The sequence below is a fragment of the Myotis nattereri genome, assembly GCF_964212035.1.
Source record: "Myotis nattereri genome assembly, chromosome: 5".
NCBI classification, from domain to species: Eukaryota; Metazoa; Chordata; class Mammalia; order Chiroptera; family Vespertilionidae; genus Myotis; species Myotis nattereri.
Genome location: NC_138080.1, coordinates 94,610,065 through 94,628,583, shown reverse-complemented (window position 1 = coordinate 94,628,583; position 18,519 = coordinate 94,610,065). Strand labels below are relative to the sequence as shown.

Below are 18,519 nucleotides of genomic sequence, written 5' to 3'. Positions count from 1 at the left end.
TCTAGGCTTCAGGTGGTCATGAAATGGGTAGCTGTCACTCACAACTGAGTGTGAATGAGTCTCCCCCAAATAGAAATATCTTTTTGCAATGAAACAAACAGAAATTACCACTGTCAATATAAAAACCTATGTCTTTCAGTTTTGAGTAAATATTCAAAAGTATATCACTTTTACTATAAATGGGGTCATTTTTTACATGCTGTTCTTTAACCTGTTTGAACTCAACAATAGACTGTGCATATCTTTCCACATCAGTACATCCATCTTAGTGGCCACACAGTTTTCGATGACATAGCGGTACCTTCATTTATTTTACCTGGTCCCATACTGAGGACATTTCAGTCGTTTCACATATTTTGGTATTATAAACAATATTGTGATAAATATCTATGTGCACATGTCTTTGTACAATTGGCTTAATTCCCTGGGATATATTTCCAGAACCTTCTGGGTCAAAGGGTATGCATATTAAACATTTGGGTAGAGCCGCTCATAGAAAGACTGTAAAATGTAGATGGGCTTCCCAGTCTCTGAGAAGGTCTATTTCCCATGCTTCACCCAGCCACAGGCATCACCAACTTTCCAAGTCCTTACCATCCTGACTGGTCAACAACACTACCTCATCATAGTTTCAATCTGCAGTTCTCTCTGAACACTCATTGGTTTGGGCATTTTTCTGAGCTCTTTTTTTTCTCTGAACTCTTTCAGCCATTTTTTGGTTGGTTTGTTTCTGCTGCTGTTTTCCTTTTGCCCATTTTTTTTCTAGTGGAGTGAACACTTTCCTTCGGATTTTTAAGAACAGAATGAGTTTCTAATCGTTTGTGACTAATCTGACAGAGATGAATTTGAGGGGCAGGAAGGGGACGGGGAAGTGCATGCACAGGAGGGGACCAAGGCTGCCGTCTTGCTGGAAACCACTCCCTCCCACTGCGGGGCCCTGAGCAGCAGCCTTGGGGCTGGAGGAGACCGGCACCCACCTCCACAAAGGCGAACTTCTCCTCGCTGGTGTAGTTGTAGCGCGTGGCTCTCTCGTACTCCTCGGCCGTGCCCGGGCAGTCCTTGTTGCAGAACTTGTCGGTGGGGTGAACCAGCTTCCAGGAATACTGGGTGGGGTGGGGGATGGGGAAGAACACAAATGTCCATCAGTGGAGCAATGGACAGACAAAAGGAGGTGTGACGATGCCCTGGGAGATTATTCAGCCACTGAAGGGAATAAAGTACTGATTCATCCTACAGGATGGATGGATGAAACCATACAAAGTCAAAGAGGCCAGCCACAAAAGACCACATAATATAGGATGTACTTTAGGAAATAACCAGACTTGGAAAATCTATGGAGACAGAAAGTAGATTAGGGCAGGGGAGACAGGGCTTGGAGGGGTGGGGTGGGGGGGTGCAATTGATTTTTGCAGTGATGAAAATGCTCTAAATGTGTGATTGCACCACTCTGTAAATATACTGAAAACCAGGGACTCTACATTTTAAATGGGTGAGTGGCATGGGATGGGAATTGTATCTCAGTAAAGCTGCTATAAAAAGGGTGCTGGGGGAAGGCAGAGGCAGACAGGTTCCAAGTGAACCGAGGTCGGTCTGAAGGGGGCAGGGGAGGGGCAGACTCCGCCTGGGGCACCTACCACCTCCATGACGTGGGCGCTCCACTTGGATAAGAGCTGCAGGCCCCGCAGGGCCAGGTCGAAGAGCTCGCGGTACTCCTCGTCGGACTTCTGGCTGTCCAGCCCCGAGCCCGTCACCACCTGGGGAGCATGAGCCGTCACCCCCACCATCCACGTGCCCGGCACTTTTATGCATTACTTCATTGATTCCCCTAAGATCGCTACACGGAGGTGCTTTATGACATCCCCTTCACAGACAAAGTGAGGCTCGGACAGTGTCCTGCTGAGTGAGTTAATGTTCATGAAACAACATCTATCACATAAGGTGACTTTAATCAGAAAAGCACAAGGTTGATCGGATGATGAAAGGGTTGTGACCAGATACAGGAACCTAACCCTGTATTTCCCCTGGGAGCAATGGTTCAGAATTGGTTAATTCAGTGTTCATGGCCACTGCATAGAACATTATTGCGAATAACGAGAACGGTCTGCATATACACACATACAAAGCGTATGATTTAAAAATAACTTTGAGCCAGACTCATTCTTAGACCACAACCAAAATTTCACAAGGAATAAAGGGAACCCCTGCTCTTAAAGTAGGGGTCCCACAGCCTTAGTTCAGTTGACTGGCACATATGGTTAAGAAAGTCCAAGAGTTTGCACTTGTCCCTGGTCCACGCCCACTGGCCTAAGACCACACTGTCCGCATTTGTCTGGCTGTCCTCATTTCAAATACATTGCCTCTGTGATACAAGGCGTTTCCGAGTTTGGGTTTGGAAAGCACGGGCACTATGGCTCCCAGCCACATGGTACAACCAGTGAGCAAACATGGGACAGTGCAGTCATCCACCCAAGAGCGCCAGGTAACAAAGGAACTCAAATCAGGGCACCTGTGCTATTAAACCAATATATACACTCATTGGAAGGGTTTAGAGCAGTGGTTCTCAACCTTGGCTGCACATTAGAATCACCTGGGAATCTTTTTAAAATGCTGATTTCTGGGCCTCATCCTCCGGAAATTCTGTTTCTTTGTTATGGGGTGGGGCCACAACATTAGTAACAAAGAAACAGAATTTCTGGAGGATAAAGCCCAGAAACCGGGATTTTGAAAAGATTCCCAGGTGATTCCAATGTGCAGCCAAAATTGAGAACCACTGGTTTAGAGGGAAGAGATTCAGGAATATATATACACTCAAATGTCAACCATAGTCGGGTCTGGGTGGTAGGATCTTACATGACTGATTTTCCCTCCTTTTGCATCTCTCTTTTTGTTTTTTTCTGAGGTTTGAGCATTTACTATGTCCCTAATTGTATTTTCTGGCTTGTTCAATGATCAGTCATTATTGTGTAATTTTAAAATATTTAGATGGTGTTATGAGCAGGCCGGTTTAGAACTCTTTCTTTTGCTATCTAGGGCGGAGATGGTTTGGGACACGTTCTAGCAATTAATTCCCAATTACTCAGCAATGTGTTTTTCGTGCGTCAGAGGGTTTAATCCTCTCAATGAACCTTTCTGGATACTATCACCCTCATTCTGCAGAGGAGTAAATGGGGGCAGATAGGCTGCATCACTTGTGATGGTCAGCAGCAGAACCAGAATCAAACCCAGTTCTGTGTGGCTCTAAAATCCATGCTCCTGGCCATTCTGCCCTCCTGCCTCTAGTGGGTATCCCCTCACTCCTGCTCTCCATCATCTCTGTGGTCATTTCTGTCCTGCCTGGTCCTCACCCCTTCTCACCAGGGGCCCACACGGGCCTCCATCCCAGCAGCTGGAGTGAGCTCACCTCACTGTTGCTGTAGCGAGCGAGTTCGGAGATGAAGCGGATGTGGTCATCTCGGATCTGAACCATCTGCTCGCAGATATTGTACTGGGGGCTGATGCTGCTCTGGGTGCAGGTCCACCTGGGCAGAGAATCACAGGGTCGGAGCAGGTCCTGGTCTCAGGCGCCTGGCGGGACAGGCTCCTTCCACTTACGTGTTGCTCCTGGTGCCCAGCCAAGGTGGCTGGCTCCCCTGGTTAGAACCAAGGGGTAGGGTAACCCAGATACAAGCACGATAGCCTGTTCATCCCACATCACGGGGATCACAGGCTGAGCGGACCAGCCCTTCCTCCTCCTCTAGGACCCAATCACAGGCTTTTCCAGATTCCTGGTGTCCACGTACTTACCAGTTACACGAGTGAGAAGGGAATTGCAGCCTCTCTAGGGCTACAAAGGCCTGGAATCCACGCAAGGAAAAAGCAAGGTGAGTGACCTCCCCAAGCCTGTCTACTGACTCTGACATCCTGAGGTTGAAGCCAGCTTTGGAGGGGCCTAAAGGGAAGGACTTTTCAACCGTGACCCAGTAACATGCAAGCAAGCACTTCATGGTGAGGTAGGTCATGGTCATTCTCTCTCTCTCTCTCTCTCTCTCTCTCTCTCTCTCTCTCTCTCTCCTCTCTCTCTCTTCCTCATCCTCTTCTTCTTCTACCACCTCTTCCTCCTCAACCATTATTTTTAAACTTATCATTGGGGGAATCAGCCTGAATTGGAGAGGAAATGAATGAATGAAAATCTTCACTCTCCTTCCCCAAGAGAAAAAAGACAGCCCCCTTTGCCCTCTAGTGCTGGGTGACCCGGTTGACAGATTAAAAGCACAGTCACCAAAAAAGGCAGATAAACGTTTTGGCAAGAATTTAATATTTCAGCCCAGTTCAGTGTGGCTCAGTGGTTGAGCATGGACCTATGAACCAGGAGGTCACAGTTTGATCCTGGTCAGGGCACATGCCCAGTTGGGGGGCTCGATTTCCAGTGGGGGGCCTGCAGGAGGCAGCCAATCGATGATTCTCTTTCATCACTGATGTTTCTATCTCTCTCTCTCTCCCTTTCCCTTCTTCTCTCTGAAATCAATAAAAACATATTGGGGGGGGGGGAGGTAATTTAACATTTCAAAAGGAGCCCTGAAGTGGCCCTCACAGAATGTTCAGGACGGTGAGAGGCTTCCTCATGCTGGTTTTATTTTGGGTCAGCAGCGTAGGGATGGGGACACAACCACTCTGACTGCTGCCGCCCCACCCTGGCCGCATCACTGTTCCCAACCAACTTCCGGTGGCAGGGAATTCATGCAGAAACGTGAGGAAATGAGTGCAGCATTCTGGACTCCATGCTTTTCCTAGAACACCTCCTGCTGCTCTGGCAGCCAGCGGGTTATGAAGAGACTGACCCAGATTTCATTGGGCTAAAGGCTGACAGTTTTAAGGCCTCAGCCCTGACTAAAGGACAGTCACCCCCTCCTCTACCCTCCCCACCCCCACCCCCGCCGCCATATGGAAAGGTCAAAACCACCCAGCTTTGGAATGAGACGCAGGCAGAAGAAACCTCTTAACAACCCCCAGAGATAAAGGCTGTAGCTGGGTGTCCCCACTCCCTTGAAGTACTGACACCCCAGACCCCAGATCTTAGCGTGGATTCCCTAGGATGGTGATTCATAGAATGACCTAAGGCGAGGCCATCAACCAGTTCACGCGGCTGGAGCTGTCCAAACCATACGTGCTACAGCATACTTACTGCATGGACACGAAACCTGAGGAGGGAATCAGGTGACAAAGAATGACGTCATCTTGCTTCTCAAGGAAGGACTCCTGCTGTCCCAGTGCAGCTGGGACAGAGAAGGGGGCGTGGCTGTGCTCTGAGCACTTTTGAACCCCAGCGGCAAAGGGTGGATACAAAAGGGCTCAGAGCACCCTCCACTGCTCCCCTCTGGAATCCACCTGCCCAGGGCTCTGGGGAGGGGGGAGGGACTGAAGTGGCCCCTCGGCCCCCTGCCCGGGCTGGGCGCCTCGCGGGAGCCGAGAGACATTACGGCAGGCACTCACTTGGACTTGTTCTCTTCATAGTGAGCACTGGTCTTAATGTATCTGGCCAGCTCTATCTGCATGTCGCCGAATAGGGGCACCACCTGCAGCTGCTGCAAAGGAAGCAAACACAGCGCGTGAGACGCCGAGGGGGACTAGGGGGCTGCCTTCCACCAGGGGAGGCAGCCTCCCTCCGTGAGCCTCTGGGCTGACCCCTCGCTCCTGCTTCCGATGATGCTTCCTTGTGACCCTGGAGCCAAAAAGAGCCCCAGCCAGCATACAGGTCCCCTGCCTCAACCAACCGTATGATCCAGCAGCTCAGCCCAGAGTGGCACAGTGACTTGTCCAAGGTCACCCAGCAGGCAGACCGGGTGAAGGATGAGGACCAGATGGCCTGCCTCCCAGGGCAGGGTCCTTTCTGCTCTAATTTCCCTCAAATCGGATGATCCTGCTGCTTGGAACTCCGGACTAGGAGTGGGTGCCTGGATGCCACTGGCTAGGTGTAGTGTTTCTGAGAAGCTCCAGTGCAAAGGAACTGAAATCATAACACCTACCACCAGAGGGCAGACAAGTCCCATCTGAAGACCAGGACAAACGGAGGGAAGGCTGACATTTACTGTCTGCTTCTGATGCACTGGGCACTCTGCCAACTACTTCAAAACCAGGGGGGTTTAGGGCAGTGTAACTACCTGTATGACACCATAGTGTGGATACATGTCATTCTGCATTTGGCAGGGACCAAGGGGCTGTCTCTCAGGGGAAAGAAATGAAATTAACCAGCAAGCAGTGAGGCTTGTTGGTTGGGTTGTAGCTCTAAAGACCGCAGGAGGAGGAAGAGGATAGGATGGCAGGGCCTCCAGCCGCCTTTAGTAGCGGAATCTGCTACTGAGAGACAGCTCCTTGTTCCCTGCCCAGACCCAGCCCCAATGCTGACCTTAAAGAATTTATCGATTTTACTGAGGTTGATTCTCTTCTTGGCATCCAGTTTGTAGATGTTACTGACATTTCCATCCATCAGGTAGAGACCAAAACCCATCACCTGGAGTGAGAAGGGGCAGAGCACAGAAGCCTATCACATCTGATGGAAAAGTTAAAAAACAAAAACACAAAAAAGTCTGACTGTACAGAGGAAGCCAGAGTGAACAAGTCACAATGCCATGCTCCCTGCAAACTCCATCCAGGTGCACGGAAAGGTAAGGAAGGGCACGTCAACAGGCCTGGGATGCTTAGACTAGCCAGAGTGGCAAGGAGGAGAGGAGGAAAAAGCAAAGCCACCAGAGAGCTTTGAAAGGTGAGGTTCCGGGGAAGAAAAAATCAAATGGGGCTATGCCATGTGTAAAAAGAATGTGGAGGCTGCTCATCTCAGTGCGACAGCTGTCAGAGAGAAATTAGGAACATCCTGAGCAGCTAACAATAAAATAACTAAAAAAAGGAAAGCTCACCCATACGATGGCATTAATATTCCAACACATTTAATGAAAAGGGATAAGACTTACATATGCATCATTTATGTATACCGCATTTGTTGAAAATATATAAGCATAGAAAAATGAGAAAGAAATACATAAAAATGCTAAAAGTGTTACCTCTGGAGAGAAAGATTGTGAGAGATTAATATTTTTTGTGCTTCTCTGTTTAATTCAGATTTTTCTACAATGATCAATATTACTTGATAATTTAAAAATCAGACTTGTAAATTGATGGATCAAATATGATGATTTTGGCAAAACAGAGCAAATGCTTGAAGACTCTGCCTTCTTTTGAGTTGGTTGTTTCTCCTCCTAGAAGTCAGACTCGACAAGGGTATGTACACAAAGGCTGTGCTCTAAGAGTGTTCAGTGCAGCTTAGCAAACAAATATCCAACAAAAGGGGATTGGTTAACTAACAATATCTCCATAGAATAGCATCCTTGGCAGCCACTAAAAGTTACATTGCGGAAATATCCTTAATGTCTGGAAAGGTGTAGATGACATGTTAAAGGGGGGGGGGGGGACAGGTTACAAAACACTCTGTGCAGTGGATATATATCCATGTTTAAGTAAGAAAAAATATATACCGTTTTTTAAAAAATGATTTAAAATAAGAAGGAGGTGAGAGGGCACGCCCAGACCACTGGGTACGTGGCCACAGCGGTTGTACCTTGAGGAGCATGTGCTTCTCACTGGGGGTCAGATACATCTTGTTCTCGTAGTAATCCACGCAGATGTTGACGATGTCCGCCAGCAGCTCCTCGTAGCCTGGGATCACTTCCAGTTGCTGATGGAGACACTAAACAGCAGCGCCCCCCTCTGGTCAGCTCCTTTTTCTGCTGTTGTACCCTCCTCATCCACACCATGTGATGGACCCCTCCCCCCCCCCCCACACACACAAGCTGACCACTAGGGGGAGGAAGCCTGCATCCTCTCCATGTCCCCACAGTGGCTGGTCTGAGCTCCCGCACATCTCCCCTGGCAGGGAACTCACTCCCCTAGGGGCCCTCCATGTTATTCCCTGCCAGTTTTGATGGTTAGAAAGTATATGATTGGGCTGAGCTGAAAAGCAGCTCTGCGTTATAGCAGAAGGCCTGTTCGTCTTCCCAGTTTAGTTTTGAGGCTGTGGACTTAGCCATGGCATCTCCTCAAATGATGGGGGATGGCCTAGCCCGGGGTAGGAGAGCTGGGCCGGCAGCATTCTCCCTCCTGGCAGGACACGGCAGTATAGAAAGAAACGCATCTCCCAAAAGAAGGGTCTGACAACATGGATCTGTGTCCCAGGAAAGAAACCTACAGCCTCAAAGCTGATAGCCTTTTGCATTCAACAAGGAGTAGGGAGGGCCTAGCGAAGCCAGCAGCATCCCTGAGAGAGAGCCGAGTCTCCAAACCCTTCGAAGAGGGAGGGCCCCACTCAGCCTGAGTCCTGCTGACATTCTTGCTGGTGCCTGTTTAGGCTGAACTGACAGATGAGCAAGACAGGTTACGTCAGACAGAGCGTCAGACAGAGCGTGAGTACCACCGCCCAGCGGGGGTGCCCTGGCCAAGCGGTGGCAGTAATAACAGCTCCATTTTCTTATGCCCTTGCCATTTGTCAGGCTCTGCATACGGAGGGCTTTTTATACAGTATCTCATGTATTTCTCACAACAGTCCTATCACATGGATTCTCATAACATTCTCAAAATCCCAGGTCCGTTTTACAGATGATTAAACCGAGGCTTAGACCTTGCCCAAGGTCTCATGACGGGTCTAGGGTTAGAAAACAAGGCTGTTTAACTCCAGAACCCATGCCCTCAATCTGCACTAATGTGGGGGCAGGATAGTGGCTGAGAAGGTCTTCAGGGAACCACACTGGGAGAGGGTGAAAGGACTGTCTGGGAAGGGAGACTTAATCCAAAGTCTAACTCTGGAGTGGGGCAGTGAGGGTGTCAGACCTGGGCCCAGCTCCTCTGCTCACGGTCCACCCACCCTCCAGGCCCCTGCCTGTGTCCCGGGACGCCAGGCCCGGACTAACGTGGAGTTTGCCGTCACCTGGGTGATCCTGTTGTGGTTGGCCAGGAACATGGAGAGGTTCTGCGACTCCTGGATAGACTGGGGGTCCGCCATCTTCCTCAGGAACTGCGCCGCCCTGAAACACGGGGTGGCAGAGAGGAACGCTCAAGTAACCAGCCTAACCAGGCCTCCTGGGCTCCGCCTCCCACCCGACCCGAGTGACACTGCCCCCGAGGTTAACCGGCTCTGGCATCACAGGTGACTAAAGTCAACGGGGAGTATGTTCTGGAGTCATGTGGAGTTGTTTACACCCTCTGATAAGGGTACCTGAGATTGAGAGGCGAGAATGCACTGAAGCTCAAACTCCAAGCTGAAGGGCAGCTAGCATCCTATCAACCAGCCGGAGGGGTAAGACAGAGTGTAATGAGCACCCCTGGCCCCACAGTGGCCTCCAGCGGACCTGCACAGCCCGCCACGGAGCAGAACCAGGGGCAGGAAGCTTTGTTTTTGTTCTGTATTGTGTTCTTTATTGGAAAATCTCGAGGCTTCCAAAGCAAAGCATTACATAGAACCCAGTCTATTTAACCTGCTGGGATTGAGAGTGAAGGGATGTTACGTGTGGGGAACACACGCAGGACGTGAAGGGAAAAACTGTGGCGGCCCAGATTTTTCCGGTCACTTTTGAGTCAGGCTTGTGAGGGGCTCTTTCACAGCTCACTCAGGAGGATGGTGTGTTGAGAATCAGTCTGTTGTCTGCTTTCTTCTGCTTTCTCCAGTTACTAGGAGGACAGGCCTTTCATCAGACACAGAAAAGCCTTCCCAAGAGATGTGTCTAGACAACACAGAGGAAATCTGCTGCTTTTGACTCACCCTCCCGCCCCCGCCCACTTTTGCGTGGCTGTACTTAATTTCTAGAGAGGAAGGAGCCCTTCCCACTCTCTGTCCTTCTCTTGAGCTGACATTGACCCCCAAGTGACCCCATGGTGAGCACCTGTCCAATCAGAGCCCCCACCCACACAATGGCTGATGAGGAACCTGGCGCATGACCAAGCTGGGACTTTGGCAAAATCATTTGCAAAGCGGAGCATCGTTTTCTTCCCTTGAAGCTGGGGTGGCTATGCTGGCCCGAGGAGGGCTTAGAGCTGCCGAGGCCACCCCAGGGCACAGCCCGCCTGAGAGTGCGCAGGGCCCTTCAGTTCCGGGAGCCAACCCATCCGTCTTCCACAAGCAGTTCGAACTGGCTTTCTGATTCTTACAGGAATGACTATGTGGCCACTTTATGATGATCTCACTGGCTCTGCACCACAAAGGGCAAGAGAGGACGCTGCTGCTCCACAGATGGAGAAATGAGCATCTGATTCCATCTCGAGGCAGAGAGCCCTGCACAGACCCAGTTCCCCAGGACCCAGCCCTGCACCTTTCTCCTCAAACCACACAAACCGGTCCGGCCCAGCCGCTCTGTGCCTGGGGGGTGGCTCGTTTGATTCTGGAGAAGGGGCCTGTTAGACAGGCTCCATCCTCTTCCTCCCCTTGGCAGGCTACCCAGGAAGTGGGGAGCAGGGGAGGCTGACCTCTTGTAGGCAGAGTGGTCGTTCTTGACGCTGCACTTCATGTTCTTCAGCTCGTCCAGGACCGCGAACATGTTGATGAACTTGCCCAGCGTCAGGAGGTAGGCCTCGGAGACAAAGTCCTTCCTCCGCTCGGCATGGCACAGCCGCTTCACCTCGCTGCAGAACCGCTCGATGGCCTTGCGCTGCGGGCAGGGAGGGGGCAGCAGGTAAGGACGGGCAGCATGGGTGGGGGCGGCTCCCCGCGCTCTTAGGTGGGGGGCAGGGTCAAGGCTCCCCTGGGGCCCTGGTCAGAGTCTGGACATGTAGAAGCAAATCCGCCAAGAGGTCTTCCTCAGAGGAGTCCCTACGTTCAAAGCTGATTTCTCAAAGGAACACACCACCCAGTGAGTTGACCCCACGCATTTATTCGTCAGGCTTTTGCAGAGAAGCACCGTGTTGTTCACTTTGGTATTCCAGCGCCTAGGACAGTGCCAGGCACCACTCGACAAGGGGGCAGAGATTCAGAGAAAGAGGTTCATTCAACCAATAAATAGTGTTTATTGAGTATCTACTATGCACTAGGCACCATTCTAGGCACCGGGGTAAAGAAAGAATGAAAAAAAAAATCTCTACCCTACAGGGCTTACATTTTAGTGAGGGAAGACAGAAAACAAAATAAACTACTTCTGTACATTACAGTGTGATATGTGTTATGGAGAAAAATAAAGTGGGGGGAGGGGGTGGGAGGATGCTTGCCCAGAGCTGGGATGGATGGGGGTATAATGGGGTGACAGCAACAGGGAATGGGATTTCTTTTTGGGGTGACGAAGATGTTACAAATTGATCCTGGTAATGAACACACAACCCTGTGAATGTACTAAAAATCATTGAACTGACCACTTTAAATGGATGAATTATATGGTATGTGAATTATTTCTCAGTAAATCTGTTACCAAAAAAGCAGCTGAATAACAATCCACAAACAAGGCTAAAGAGTAACCCAGAGAGAGAGCCAGAGGGAGGAAGGGGAACAAGAGGAGGAGAGGAGGGAGAGAAATGACTCCTTGTGTGTGCTCTCCCCTCCTCAGGCCGGGACACCCACCCGTAATTCCTCGCCTGTGAAGACCAGACTGGCCACGCCTCCTCCTTCCAGAGCCTAAGTCCAAGAGCACTTTCTATGATTGTGGAAACGTCCTGTGTCTACAACCCCCAATACGAGAACCACTCACCACATGTGGCTACTGAGCACTTGGTGGTTCGGGCAACGGAGGACCTGGACTTTACATTTTATTTCATTTTAATTAATGTAAATACCCACACGGGGCTACCGTACGGAACAGCGTAGCTCCAGGTGACCCCAAACCATCCTTTCTCGGTTTCTGTATAGTTTTTCTCTCTTGGACCTGCCTTCCTAAAGAGTCCATGATGCTATTAACAGCAGCTTCGATGTGTTAAGCCTCCTGTGTAACTAGGGCTCTACACGGCTCTTTACAATAGACTTCTTTTATCCTCGCCACAAACCTGTGAAATAGGTACTATTTCCAAGGTGAGAAAACTGAAGGCATCAGATATGCTATGTCACTCACAGGCACAGTCACACTGTGGAGGAGCCTTGGCCTCCTGCCTCCGGAGCCAGCGTTCCTGCCCTGGGCTGCAGGTATCTGCACCTTCCCAGACACCCCATCTCGCGTACAAGCAGGCCATGCAGAGCTGAGTGTGGGGCTGAGCACGGGGTGGAGATCTGCCAGAGCCTGGAAGTCTGTTTACCAGCCTGAGCTCTCCGTGGAGCACGTGCAGGGCAGAGTGTGTGGCATGACCCCTGCCCTGGGGTACAGACTGGTCTTAAAGTGCTCAACCTGCATTCCTGAGCAGCTTCCAACCTGAGCATAATAATCAACCTGTTGCCTTATTTTTCCTTGGTTATTTCTGTTTAACGAGCTGCCCTCCTTTTTTTTTTTTTTTTTTTTAATTTAACTAGCTTGCCCTCATGAAAGCCTTTGGCTGCCTTTTTCCTCTTTTCCTCCTTTAAAATCACTCTTCCTGGTTTCCTAACTGGTCTTCCTGCTGCCACTCCTGTCACCTCCCGCCCCTCACATCTGTGCTGCCCTCACCTCCCTTCCATTTCCCCCCAAGCAGCCAGATGTTGTAAACATACCAATCAAATCGTGTCACTAGGGAAAACTCACAGGAGAGAGTCCTGATACCCAAGGACTGATGGTGGAGAAGACATAGAGACTGGTAGGAGGGGCGGAGGCGCGAAAGGGCTGGCCAGGCAATCACAGACGGCAACTGAAGTCCCAGAGAGATATCTCAGGTGTGTGTGTGGGGGGGGGGGGGGGGGGGCGGGGGGGTGCCACTGAGAACCCTGGGATCTAATCCCAAAGCTGGGCTCCCCAGGCAGAGAGCACCAAACTGAGGAGGGTACCCACATAACATTTAGCTGTGAAAAGCAGTGGGTTGCTGTCTGCCAGGGAGTGGCAGATGAAAGTTTGGGAACCCTCTTAAAGGGCCAATGCACAAAAATTCCCTGTGGAGCTACCCACCTTGTACTCTGGCAGAGGGAGGGTGAAGTGGGCTGGAGCTGTGAGAGCAGAACCCAGGACTGGGGACTCGGGGGATAGAGCTCAGAAGGTAGACATCCCAAGTTTCCTGGGCTGAGTCATTACCTCATGCAGCGGAGGACAACTTTCCAACATCTGCCTTGCATGGGGGGAAAGGCAGTCTACATACCCCATTGGAAAACACCTTGCCCTGAGGCCACTTAAGATATTAAAAGTAAAAATTAGCCTCCAGGTAGAAGCAACTGCCCCACCCTGTTGAAAAAAAACGCTTGCCACACTGGAGGATGATTGCCTGGAAGCAATTCAAGTTGCATCCTATTAGTCTGTAGACAGAGGCAGCCTCTGGAGGCTTTGAGTCTTTGCCTGATCCAATTAGCCAGAAACAGCCTTTAACACTATCCTGCACTAGAGACTGAGAAGTATAGAGGATCTACCTAAAACAAAGTCACAAACCCAAACAGACAACCAAAATGATGAAACAAAGAAACAACCCTGAATGAAACAACTAGTAAATTCTCCAGAAGAAGAGATAAGTGAAGCAGAGATAAGAAATTTATCTGAAACAGAGTTCAGAGTAATGATGTTAAAAATGCTCAACAGTATAAAAAAAGATATAGTAGCTATGAAAAAAGAACAGTCTCAGATAAAGAATGGCATAACACAAAAAACACATTGGAAGGAATACATAGCAGATTAGGGGAAGCTGAGGATCAAATCAGTGAATTAGAAGACAGAGTTGAAAATATCACTCAATTAGAGAGCCAAAAAGAAAAAGAAATTAAAAAACAGGAGGTTAGCTTAAGGGAGCTGTGGATCAATGTGAAACACAACAATATTAGAATAGTAGGTGTGCCATAAGAGGCAGAAAGGGAGAAAGGAATAGGAAAGGTGTTTGAAGAAATCATGGCAGATCCTGTCACTAGAATCCTCAGTGGTTTCTGTGGTGATTTAATAAAATCCGCACACTGTTTTCACATCCTACTTCAAGGCTTGCAGTTCCCTGTGTGAGCGGGTCCCTGGCTACTGCTCCAGCCTCACTTTTATCCCTCCCTCTCCCACCCTGCAGCCTCCCTGGCTTCCTTGTTTCTTAAACACATGAGGCCCCTTCGAGCCTCAGGGGCTTGGCCTTCACAGTTCCTTCTGCCTGAAACCCTCTTCCTCAGACCATCACACACCAGCCCTTCTCATCACACAGACCTCAGTTCATATGCCATCTCCTGAGAGGCCGTCCCTAAAGCTGCAGCCAAGTCGCAGACACCTGCAGCCCAGGGATTTTTGAAATGTTATTTACTCACAGCACATATTATGCCCTGAGAATTGTTGTTTGTTGTTAATTGTCAGTCTCTCCTCCTGCCCAGAACATACTCCTGTGCTCACTAGAATGGAAATTTCAGGGAGGGAGGGAGTGTCCATCTTGTTCACCAGGGGTGTGTGTCAGGGGCACTCAAAAAGTATTGACCAAATGAATAAGCAACATGGCACAAAAACCCAGACCCATGTGTGCAGAAAGGTAGGGGCCTTCTCTAGTCTCCTGATCCAGATTCACCAATCCCTCACCTGGAAGTACATGAACTTCATGAGCTTGGTGACCTCCGGCTCCAGCACCTCCACCGTCTTCTCGTATATCTCCACACGGTTGGGCTGCTCGTTGCATTTCACCTGTGGGGAGAGGGGTCTCAGGCATCCTGATCCGCCCAGGCAGCCCTGGGTCACACCTGTTGACTTATTAATGGACCCCTTTTCACTCTTGAATGCACCTCGTCCAGGATGATAAATGACAAGGTCATCCTGGTGAGAGGAGGCTGGGGTAGCCCTGATTGGGGGCGACACTGCTCCCCAGACACTGGCTGCAGGAAAGAAACCAGCTGGTCCCAAGAACAGAACCGTCCACCTTCAGTCTGTCTGTACTGTGACCAGTCGCTGTACACACGTCCACATTTATCTGTAAGATCTCCCTCCTTCAGCCCTTCCTCACTCTAACCCCAGAGGGGCCCCGCCAGATTCCTGGCAGAGAAAAATGTCCCATCCACTGCTCTGGATGCACCCGCTGCAGAGCCCCCTGGCCACACTTAGGCCCACCAAGAAACCCATGTGCTCTGCCCAACGGTTTTCAACACATCACAACCACATGGTGGGTGTTTTCACAGCACACACACCCAGGAGTGCTAACAAGGCGGCCGAAACTGATGAGTGAGCGAAGGGTAAGTTCATTCTTCACACTGTTGTTTAGAAATTCTTAAAATAGGAGCAACAAGCTCAACGTCCAGGTGATTGAAAGGATAAAATATGATACACTCAATTCAATATCATTATGTAACTAGGAATGAGACAGATCTATGTCACCTGACATGGACAGACTGCCACCATAAATTGACAGGTAAAAACTGTGATGGGACAGGAAGTGTCACTTAGTCCCATTTTTGTTAAACAAAACAGTGTGTGTGTGTGTTTGTTCATATATGATACAGGAATAGTTACCCCGGGGGACTAAGATTAAGGAAGGGTGAAGAACTGTTTCTCTTTACACATCTGTGCCTCATGGATTTTATTAAAATGGGACTCATGAAATATATAACAATTATAATGATGGTTGACACATACACATATTATCCGTATGTGTCAACATGAAAAAATGTCATTGATAAAGAATAAATTGTAGCCCAGCTGGCGTGGCTCAGTGGTTGAGCATTGACCTATGAACCAGATGGTTATGGTTCGATTCCGGGTCAAAGCATATGCCCAGGTTGTGGGCCCCAGTGTGGGGGGGTGTTGAAGGCAGCTGATCAATGATTCTCTCTCACCTTTGATGTTTCTATCTCTCTCTCCCTCTCCCTTCCTCTCTGAAATCAATAAAAATATATGTTTTTAAAAAGGAATAAAGTGTAAAAATATCAAGTGGCAGAACTATATAAGTAAAAAGCAACATACGCTTTGTAAATAATTATTTACAAAATAATAATCATAGAAATATTCAGGATAATCAGCGAGAAAGATCCAGGGGAACAGGAAGCAACACGTGTCCACAGTGATCATGCTCGGATGGGAGGTGGGTTTGAGGGGTGGGGGTGAGGAGTTGGGGCTGTCTTGCTTTTTACTTTATACCTTTCTGCAATAGTTTGATGTTGTACAGTTAGCATATACTGTTTTCCAAATAAAGTATATTGAACAATTTTTTCAAAGTTGGCATCAGTTTTATGGGAAACTCTCTGAAGGTTTTCAGCATGTCCCCTTGGATTAGCTTTGCTCCCTGCCACCTGGAGAAGCTCAGCTCCCTGAATGGGGTTAGGGGGAGGGTGGTGGTACCCCCTGGCGGCAGGAGAGCCCCAGGGAAGGACAGCCTCACCTGGGGGATGGCCCGGGAACAGCTGCGCCAGGTGTACAGCATGACCGCATACTCGTGTCCTTCCTCCAGCATTTCATTCTGAAAAGCAAAACACGCTCATCAGGGAGAAACCGCCCTGGTGCAACAGGCTTCTCATCAGCCCCCAAAACCTCACTGCTCAGTGAGATCTGTACACCAGCAGCATCCCCATCGCCTGGGAGGCTCATTAGGAATGCAGAGTCTCAGGCCGCTGCCTGGCTGATAGAATCAGAATCTGCATTCAGGAACATTCCCAGGGGATGCACCCTCCCAGGTGCAACATAAGTTTGAGAAGCACTGGCCTCAGGTATTCTCATCAGACACCAAGGGCTCTGTAAGCAGGCTGCAGTTCTCAAAGATGGATAGCCACCTCATAAAGAAGGCAACAGATCTATTTGTTCCAACAGCAAAAGTTGTCCCAGATATACTTAGCAAGAAAATAAGCAACTAGCAAAACAGTATGCATAGCACATAGGCTATAAAGAAAAACTAAACAAAGAGTAGCAATTAGGAAAGTACATTATGGTATATTGGAGATATTTTGGTGGAATAGGACTAGCAGGCTCTCTGCGGGGCACTCACTTTTCCTATCACATAGGACCATAATGTTTGCACTTTTTTAGAAGAGCTTATGTGACTATTTCACAAGCAGAAAAATTATTAATATCAATTCCTTAAAATAATGCAGAGCAGATAGCAAAACCAACAACAGCACCAAAAATAAATCTGAAAAATACAGTGATGACGTACCACACCTAGTAAGTGCTATCATGGAAAGAGCCCTAAACTCAGGGTCCAAATATCTAGGCTCCAATCTCAGCTTCATCACTCTTTGGCCATTTGGCCTTCAGGCAATCACTGAACCTAAGATTCTCCATTTAGTGATGATGACAATAACAACCTCAGAGAGTTTTATGAGAACTAAATGGAATACACACACACACACACACTCTATGTAATCTGTAAAGGGAGCCAACAGTATTACGAGGAAAAAGAACAGTCTGGCAGTTTCTCAAAAAGTTAAACACAGGGTAACCTTATAACCCAGCAATTTCACTCCTAGGTAAATGCCCATGGGTCCACACAGAAACTTCATACTTGTTCACAGTAGTATTATTCTAATAGCCAAAAGTGGAGTCAACCCAAAAAGTCCAACAACTGATGAATGAAGAAATGAAATGCAGTACAGCCAGAGAATGGAATAGTATCTACACTAATAAAAGAGAAACATGCAAATTGGTGTCACTCCGTGATGCCCACCGGCTGATCAGAATGAGTATGCAAATTAACCCAACAAAATGATGGTTAATTTGCATATGCAGGCGTGGAGCGAAGACAGAAGATGACTGAAGACTGAAGAGGCTTGCCTTCTCTGCTGTGGTCAGAGCGGAGAAGCCTCGAAGCTTGGCTTCTCTGCTACGGCCGGAGCGAAGGCCTGGGTCCCGGGTGCCGGAGGAAAACCAGTGCCGGCAGCCAGGGGAAGGAAGGCCTATTTCACAAATCTCTTCGTGCAACAGGCCTCTAGTGCGTCTATAAAAGGAATACAGTGCAGATACATTATACTAGCACAACATGGATGAATTTTGAGAACATGATGCTACATGAGAGAAGCCAGACACAGAAGGCCACATATTGCAGAATCCATTAAGATGAAATGTTCAGAATCAACAAATCCACAGAAACGAAAAGTAGGTTAGTGTTTGCCAGGGAATGAGAAGAGAGAGGAATTGGGAGTGACTACTAACGGGTTTGTTTTTTGTTGTTGTTTTTTGTGGTGACAGAAATTAGATAGTGGAGATGGTTGCCTAACATGGTGAATATATTAAAAAACACTGAACTGTTCACTTTAAAGGGTGAATTTTATGTTCTATGAACGATATCTCAAAAACACAGTAAAAAAGAGTATTATTAGACCATCTCTTCTGTAAATGTTTGTATTGATATAAAAATGAGCCCTTACTGATTTATTTTTTTTACTCCACATGTCATGTCTATTTCATAATACCTTTCTAGTACAAGAGCTCATTACTTTTTATGGTTTTGTTTTCAACAGCCAATGCCACCGACAACTCACACTTTCAATCAGCACTTTGAAAATCAGGAACACGTTGCCCTTGAGATGACAGAGAACCAAGG

The 18,519-nt window shown here is 48.6% G+C and overlaps 1 protein-coding gene across 1 annotated transcript in view; it reads right to left on the bottom strand.

Annotated features, from left to right (window-relative positions):
- CYFIP2 (cytoplasmic FMR1 interacting protein 2) overlaps positions 1–18,519 on the bottom strand; it is a 107,047-nt gene that overhangs the window by 65,557 nt on the left and 22,971 nt on the right. Inside the window, exons 4-13 of the mRNA XM_081092182.1 lie at positions 16,366–16,443; positions 14,580–14,681; positions 10,483–10,664; positions 8,951–9,047; positions 7,589–7,717; positions 6,383–6,487; positions 5,470–5,561; positions 3,401–3,518; positions 1,635–1,754; positions 978–1,103 (exon numbers count right to left, since the gene is read on the bottom strand). Of these exons, the coding sequence (XP_080948308.1) occupies positions 978–1,103; positions 1,635–1,754; positions 3,401–3,518; positions 5,470–5,561; positions 6,383–6,487; positions 7,589–7,717; positions 8,951–9,047; positions 10,483–10,664; positions 14,580–14,681; positions 16,366–16,443 (1,149 nt within the window). The remainder of the gene's footprint in view (positions 1–977; positions 1,104–1,634; positions 1,755–3,400; positions 3,519–5,469; positions 5,562–6,382; positions 6,488–7,588; positions 7,718–8,950; positions 9,048–10,482; positions 10,665–14,579; positions 14,682–16,365; positions 16,444–18,519) is intronic.